This window comes from Natrix helvetica (assembly GCF_964273705.1).
Source record: "Natrix helvetica genome assembly, chromosome: 2".
In the NCBI taxonomy this organism is placed as follows: domain Eukaryota; kingdom Metazoa; phylum Chordata; class Lepidosauria; order Squamata; family Natricidae; genus Natrix; species Natrix helvetica.
The window spans coordinates 171,511,500-171,520,029 of NC_138552.1; the positions used below are offsets into that span (position 1 = coordinate 171,511,500).

At 38.7% G+C, this 8,530-nt stretch overlaps 1 protein-coding gene across 3 annotated transcripts in view; it reads right to left on the reverse strand.

Moving 5' to 3' along the window:
* Positions 1 to 8,106, reverse strand: part of PHIP (PHIP subunit of CUL4-Ring ligase complex) — a 73,967-nt gene extending 65,861 nt beyond the window's left edge. Inside the window, exons 1-4 of one of the 3 annotated variants that reach the window (XM_081945152.1) lie at positions 7,811 to 8,106; positions 7,638 to 7,696; positions 7,512 to 7,541; positions 7,255 to 7,314 (exon numbers count right to left, since the gene is read on the reverse strand). In XM_081945152.1, coding sequence (XP_081801278.1) covers positions 7,255 to 7,314; positions 7,512 to 7,541; positions 7,638 to 7,696; positions 7,811 to 7,868 — 207 coding nt within the window. In that variant the 5' untranslated portion in view covers positions 7,869 to 8,106. The remainder of the gene's footprint in view (positions 1 to 7,254; positions 7,315 to 7,511; positions 7,542 to 7,637; positions 7,697 to 7,810) is intronic. The other 2 variants (XM_081945150.1, XM_081945151.1) reach the window with 2 other exon arrangements.
* Between the last annotated feature and the right edge of the window lie 424 nt (positions 8,107 to 8,530).

An 8,530-nucleotide genomic window follows, 5' to 3' on the forward strand; every position in this document is an offset into this window, starting at 1 on the left:
TTTATATGAAAGTTGCAGTATCCCGGGGTCATGTGATCACCTTTTATGATCTTCTGACAAGCAGATAATACGGAAGCTATGTTCACTTAACCACCTCATTACTAATTTAGCAACAGCAATGATTCACTTAATAATTGTGGCAAGAAAGGACATAAAATGGTAAAATTCACTTAGCAATAGAAATTTTGGGCTCAACAGCAGTCGTAAGACAAGTTGTACTACCTGTACTGTAATAAGAAACACATCTACCTAGGTGTTTCTTCAGGTCAAGATACTGAAAACTATTTTCAATATTCAAAATATGCAATTTAACAGTCATCTGTTGATCATTGGCATTTTCTATTGAGCCATACTCTTCTTAGAACATGCCATAAGTTTTCATTAGACAAATATTTTTGTTTTCTATACTAATTCTTTCTTCCCAAACATAACCATGTAGCAAGAGAGGCCAGAAGAAAAAAGTTAGTGCCAGGCTAGCAGAAATTTATGAGTTAACTCTACATACTTTTTTCACACTGTCACATCTATTCCCATCTAGCTAGCAAAGAAGCGAAGGTTTCCCGGGCTCTAGTCTCCATTCTTGATGTATATGTATATGTGTATGTGTATGTGTATGTGTATGTGTATGTGTATGTATACACACAAACCCAGACACATATACATCTGTTATTTACATACATTAACTCTATTATGTATTTTATACACCTTATTTAATTCCTCTTCACTCATTGTGGCCCAAGCACGCCAAAAGGCTGTCCTAAATTGGGATTATTTTTTTTAAATGGGGGGGGGGGGCTGTTAAAATAATGCAACCATCCATGACCATAGCACGCTATGACTGTACTAACAGAACTTCTGTTGTACATGGGAGAAGGGTGCTGCTCCTTTTAGTCATCCCTGCTCAACTCTCCTAGTTGAAGCACAATTGTTAACTTCTAGGCCTCAGGAGTAGTGATTATGGAGCTTCATTTCCAAAGTCAAGCTAATAACTGTTCTGTTAGACATTGAGGAAAAGTGGGTTGAGCTCCTACCAGACTCACAAAAAAGTAAAATTAAAGGGTGTCCATCCATGATTTAAAGATAATCAAATATTTTAATGTACACCTGAAATTTTAACACACATTTCCAATTAAAAAAAAGACTAATTACTTAAATAAACCACTATTGCACAAATTTAAATATACAAATTTACAAACCATGGTAGCTGGTTTCATACACTCAAATAAATGTCAGAATTAGTGTCAAATCTTACAGTTGTCACGACAAAAATAGCAGGAATTACTGTGCCAATATGAATTTTAGAAACTGAAAAAGGAATTTAATACTTGCATTCATAGCGAATTAATCATGATAGACCCGATTTGCAATGTTTATTCCAGACGTCTTTCTATCTGGACTACATAGTTTATGAAATAAGATGCCAACTGACCATCTTTTTATTTTTGACCAATTCCTTCCCTAACTTCCCCCAATCTCTCATAGTTAATATGATTTGTGAGTTACTGAATTAATTATCCCTTAAGTTTTAGCTTTTGGACATTCCATAGCAAAGCAAAATACTATGCCAGAGAAGGCTCCCATCATTTTCTCAAGACGGTTTCTACCATATTGAGGGTCCTCCCAAGCATACAAAAGGATTTTAAAAATCTATTATGACAATAATACTTTTTTGTTTTTTAGATTTTTTTTAAATCTTCTACCAAGATTCAGGGAAGCTTAATAATAAAATCAGATAAGGGCCCTTTAAACAATCTAGCCACATCCTCCAGAGGAAGTGGAGGTATAAACTGCAGATTATGGCCCAACATATAATCCAACTGAGATTATTTTTGCATTGAAACAATGCCTCATTATGTGATAGAAATTCAGTGAACTACAGTTTTGCCTTTAGTTGTATTTTCAGCTATCCTCAGCTTATCTTGCCAGTCCTAATTTTTTTTTCTTGCCCAGGTCCTATCTATTTAGCATTTCACCTAATTAGGGTCTCTGACTGTTCTACTAGCATCAGATTTCCCCTACATAAATCCAAATTGTCAGATGCTATTGGATTTCCTTGCAAAGCAGGATTGTGAATATGTAAATAGCTAGTTGATCTGAAGAAATGCTATGGATATGCCATTTGTTCATATTTTGTTCACAATAAGGGGGACACAATGAAACATTCTTGTGTGAATCTGGTCCAGTATGTTCTTCCTATTGCACAAACTCCAGACCAAAGGATTTAGTTTTCCTTTCTGGCCAGCTCAACTACCAGTTGTCCATCTCTATTCCCAAAATTTGGCAACTAATATACAAGATCTGAGATGCACTCTGAAAACTTTTTTTCCCTCAGGAAAAATAATCAAGAGGTCCAAATTATAAATGTAAGCTGATGGTTTGGATTTCATTTATCAATTGCTGTTTTAATAAGCAAGAATAGTTGTAGATAATCATTTAAGATTAAACTAAGAAAAATGAAATCATGATGCATGCATGGTATTAAATCACATTTTACAAGAAATTGGCTCTAAATAATGTGAGCATGTGCAAGATTGTACTTACTCTATATTTACCTTTTAAGTTATAAAAAAGTTGCTAGCTATTCAAAAAGTTCTAAGTCAAGAATTGAAGCTAAATATCTGTAAAGCCAAATCTATTCATAGAACCAGAGAGAACAATTACTTCTTCCTTACATACACTCTCAAAATATGTGAAAATGATCTCTTGAAACCTCAAACTTTAGGTGTCAGGGAGTTACATTTAAATTAATATTGTACTTCCACTGACTAGCGGACAAAAAGTATTCTTAGCAATATTTTACAGTAGCAGTATTTCATTCATTTAGAATAAGTAAATTACTCTCCATATCACAATTTCCTTTTATTACAATGTAACATATCTGTAAAGAATTTAACAGCAGTGAACACTACATAAAAAGTAACAAGCCTCAAATTCACAAACATACAGACCTAATCTGGTGTCTATGGGCAACACTGCATCTCTGTACTTCCCCCTAGGTTCTAATAGAGTTCCGGAAACATTTCTTTTTTCTTGAAATTAAAATAACTAGGCAGTAATTGGAATACATCAAAGTGAAGCTCAAGTCTAAAGCTGTTTACTTCCAACCATGCTACCAGATCCCACATGGAGCCTCAAACTTTTAGAATATAAAGATAGGTGAATATGAACAAGCCTTTTGCTTTAAAATGTACACAGAAAACAAAACACACTGGGAAATACTAGGAAATATCTTGGAAGGTTAAAAATGATGCATAGGAGGAGACTATGTCTATGCAGTCATGTTTGGTTTTAGTGGTAGTACATATTTTGCCTGTGTTTTTCAGATTATCAATAATGTACTTTCTGTAAAATGGATTTTCCACTAGGCTTTATATACTCTGGTTTTTTGCTTTTACACCTAAGCTCTCTTCATACTGAGATGCACAGACAAATTACTTGGGCCTTGTTAGTCCATGTTCTTCAGTATAATTGTGTTTGGGAATTAGTTTTATTTTCTTTTAGTCTTTGCTAATTTGTCACCACCATTATGGCAGTCATTTTGTAAGAATGATTGGTTTTCTCAAAATTATAAATACGATCACTGAGAGGTGGAGAAAGACCTTTAAACATTTTAAATAATCAGCCAAAATGGTTTTCCATTCTCAGATTGGAACGTTTAGCTCCCTGAAGTATGAAATTTTTAATGATTGTCCTATTATTTGCCTCACAGAAATACCAAATAAATCAGTATTTTGGAAATACTTAGCACCTGCAAAACAGTGTAACATACTTTCAAAATTGTGTAAACTCTTTATAGGATTATTGATGCTGCCCACTAACTCTCTTGCTGTACTTTTCGTCTTTATTAACTTTGATAACAGTTCCTAAAAGCTTATTTTACATTAGTTTCATTTTCACCACTTTAAAGTACCCGGTCTTAAGAAAGAATACATATTTCCTGCCTACTGAAGAAAATTATCAATATTTAATGTAGATGTTGCATTAAAACCATGCAATTGTTTATCTAACACTTCAAGACAAGTACTTCAGTGCATGTGGAATTTTTCCAATGCTTCAAAAAGAAAGAAAGAAAAAATGAGTGGACTGTTTTGAATTGGTATGTTATATAATCCCTTCTGAATTTCAGCCTCTACAATGGTGACATATGAAGACCTGTAGAACTATGGAAAGTATGCATGTCACCCTGAACTTCTGGAAAAAGGTGGAATGCACACACACAGACACACACTGCTGCTTTTTTTTTAAAATAACATGTCCTGGAGGGGGTGATCATACCAAGTTTGAAAGACAGAGAAGAGAAAAATGGATGTCCAAATCCTCTAAAAAATTAGAATACTTTCAGCATTTGAATAATTTTAAGGGACAAAACTACTGCATAACATAAAATCACTATACCATGATCTACAAATTATAGTGGCTGAATTCAACAACATATCAACCCAGATAACTCATATTATTGCTCAGCAGGTCATGTGAACCAGATCACTAGGCTAAAAAAAAATAAGTAAAACATTCAGATCTATGAGAAGATGAACATCTATTAACAATGTATACTTCCATTCTGCAGATTTCTATAATTTTAGATCTATAATAATAAAAACAGCTGTTCTCATATTCTAAACGTTCCACTGACTTAACTGGGAACTGATAACTGGTTCTTATCAATATTTTAAGTAGCACGCTAAGATTTATGTTTTTCTGCAACATGATCCCTTTGTGATATGATCAATAAAATACTTATAAATGTGAAAAGAAATTAATAGATGTAACACAGCACTATCCTTTTAACTTTTCTAAAGTTTGCTAGTAAAACTGAGTATTACTGCCCAAGAACACATTAATTCATTTGTGACAATCCAAACACCAATTAAGATGTTGGCTAAACTGAAATAATCTGTTTAAAAAGCAATATATGCTCTTTCATTTGATTTTTATAGTCAGAACTATGCTATTTATATAAGAAAGATCATAATACTGCTGTTCAACTGAAATAAACTTCTAACATGAGCTGCACAATTTAGCACTAAGTTAAATCAATGATAAATTAGAACATTTATATAAGAATAGAGATTAATGTCTCAAAAATGCATAAAAACTTTCAATGATTAAAACTACCTTTAGTAGAATTTATTTATAAGATGCATTTTTAAAAAATCGAAAGATAAATCTTGTATGTACAACTTCTAACCTAAATATATTACTTTAGTTACAGATTTTGTTCTAACAATTCTTAATAAATTAAGTTTTAAATAAGCATTAAAATATGCTCTGCAATCAGCTTGGCTAACCCAACTAGACTGAAGTGATACAATTGCTAAATAAAATAAAAATGTATCTTTTACTAAATAACCACCCTTATGATCACTGATTTCTGGAATTGAAGCAAGTAACCAGCAACAAAATGTTGCTTTAAAAATGTAAGCAGCTAGCTGTACATAAATTTTACCTTGCATTTATCTTCTCGCTTTCCTTTTTAGTTATGTATATCACTAGGCAATATATTTCAAAAACTACCTCTTCTAAATGTGTGAAATTGTACAACCCTTAAAATTAGACCAATATATAAAAAGTCATGTAGTTTAATTTCATACTTAAGTTTAGATGTAATATAAAATAAACCCAATCCCTTAATATTTGCCAATTTTTAGCAAGCAGTTCAGATTCTACAAATATTTTCTACCAACAATGCCCAAACTTAGCTCATAGGAAACTACTTTGTCACAAACAATAAATTAAAAGCTTTTGTGAGAAGGATGCCCATTTGGAAAGGAGGCACTTTAAACTATAATTTTCTGCTTTGCCATATATTTTACAATCAGCCTTTACTACCACAAAATTCATGTGAATATTATTAAATTACCTAAAGGTATTGGCTTCAGAAACATTGTATCTGTCTTCAAAGGTGCCAGATCATTGTATCTCTATGTGAGCTTCTACTCAGGCGACTTTCTTCCAATTGTCAGACAAGGGCATTATAATGAATCAGAGGGAGGATGGAGGAAGAAGCTGAATCTAGTCAGGCTAGTGGCTTTTAACAGTATGTCCCATGAGGGAAACTTGTCTTCCACAATTCGCTGTCCAACATATACCAAAAACAACAACAACACCTAAAGGCATTGATATACTCATATGAAAAAGAATCAAGCAAAATTTGTCTCTTTCTTGATTCTTGAAAGAAGTTTAGATCCAATCCATTGCTTGTCTATATATAATAAAATAAATTTTATTTGGCTAAAATATGACTAATTATAATTCAAGGGGGAAAGTGCTAAGAAATCCATAATCAGATTTCCCTGCCTGCACTACAAGTGAGTGAGATATTTTGCTTTTATCCTTTTGCTTTCCCCCTTCATTTAAAATCAAACTCCTGAGATTTCTGCTGCACAGGGGGTAAAGAGAAATACATTCTGTATTTCCCCCTCAAAACTATCCCAAACAATAGTCTGTCACAGATCCATAAGTTTTCTAGCTTACTTCCATAGATGTTCCTTCCTGAATGTGGAACAAAAAAATGTCTCTAATAAAAAACGGACAAATAGAACCACAAACCGATCAATTGTACATACTGCAAGCTAAACAACACAACATACTGTGCCTCAAAACAACAGTTCACATGTTTGTTTTTGTCACAACGATATCAGTTTAAGAACATTCTGCCCCCCACCAAATTCAGACAGAAAGTGTTAGCTGTGCGATCGTAATTTAACACTATCCGCCAGGGTTAGACGAGCAATTTTTCTTCCAGCTTGTTTTGCTTTGCTTTTCAGAAAAATAAGAAATGGAAAACAGAGATTTCGTCTATAAAGACTGCTTATAGTTCCTCAATAATTGCACAGCCCTATTGTGTTATGTGAAATAGGACTGCATACAAGAGAGCGCTCCTACAGGCCTAGTTGGCTCACACAAGCTCTCCCTCATTCGCTCCTCCCCTCCCGCCTCCTGCTCTCCCTGCACAACATCCATGACGTACCTTTATTTCTAGCATAGTGACTCTACTGCTCTCGCATTAGTAGGATTATTATTATTTACCCTAACTGCAGGACCCCAGACAGATGACTCCTGAGACAACACCTGCCCGACTTAACAAAACAAACTCGCCTGTTCTTGGGCAGAAAGCAGGAGTTTAAAAAATTGCCCTTATTTTTTTTTAAAGTTGTTAAAAAAAAATTGCGGGAAATTCAATTTTTAAAGGGCTGCTTGCAAACTTTCCCTAGCACATCACACCGAACCACGCCGCCTGGCCGCTTCTCTTACTAGGCTCTCATAGCTCCTGGGATGCTCCTTTCCAGTCCAGTCCGTCCGCTTGGGCAGCAGCTGGGGAGGGAAAAAAAGATATCGCCGGTCACTAAAAGAGACCCCCTTCCTTCCTCCCCCCCCGCCCAGAAAGCAGCCCCCGGAGCGCCTGCCCGTCCCCCGGCAAGGGGGGAGGAGGCGAGGCCGCCGCAGCCGCTGGCACTCCGGCAAGCGGGCGGGCAAGGGAAGAAACGCCGGGAAGGCGCCGCACCATTTACCTCCTTCTCGGCGACTTCTCGGATCAGGACCTGGAGGAGCAACAAAAAAGGGGGGAAGAGGGTCAGGGGGCAGCGCGGGGGAAGGAGCCATATTCCCAGGCCCGGCCCCGGAGGCGATTCCTTTACCTGCGCGGCTTGCTGGCAGGGTCCGTCCTCGAGAAAGCGAGCGATGAGGAAATACAGCTCTGCAGAGGGGAGGGGGAGAAGGGGGGGAAACACACACACACCGTGAAAGCCCGGGCGAAGCGAGGGGGCGAGGCGGCCTGTAAGGCGGCAGTCCCGGCCCGGCACCCACTTACCCGCTCGCAGCTCCGCCGAGTGCCTGCCGCCGCTGCTGGAGCCGCCGTCCCCGGACATGGCGAGCGGAGGAGCCCGGCTCGCTCAGGCCGAGCTCCTCGGCGATGGGGCCCTGCAGCTGAAAAGCACGCTCCCCCAGTGGCTGTCACGGTTTCTTCAGCAGCAACGAGAGTCGGAGCTCCACCATTCGAGCCCCGGGCAGGAGGAGGAGGAAACAACAACTCGCAGCAAAACCCGCCGCCGCCGCCGCCGCTGCTGCTGCTCCTGACCGTTTGCCTCAGCGCCAGCGAGCGCGATCCTTCCGCCGCGACAAAGAGTCCCGGCCCCCTCCCTTAGGGCGCGCACACCCCCTTGGTCGCAAACCCCTGGCCCGCCTCGCCTTCGACCTTCCAACCTCCCTCTCAAGGGGCTCGGGTGCCGGTCCTCGGCGTGCTGGGGCAGGCGGGAAGGACTGGGGTGCCGGCTCAAAAACCGGAGGGAAGAAGAAGATGTCGGAGCAGCAGAGGCGGGGTGGAGGGTGGGCGGGTAAAGCTCGCTCGGCAGAAAGCGCTTTCTCTGTGAAGAGCTGGGAGGCCTCGGCGGAGGGATACCTCGCGCGAGAGGGGGGAAGGGAAGAGGCCCGTTGGCGGTGGTGGCGCTGGAAGTTGCTTAGTTTCAATGTAGCCGAAATAGGAACCAAATGAGGCAAAAATGCCCCCAGGCATCGTAGGCCTCACTGGGTG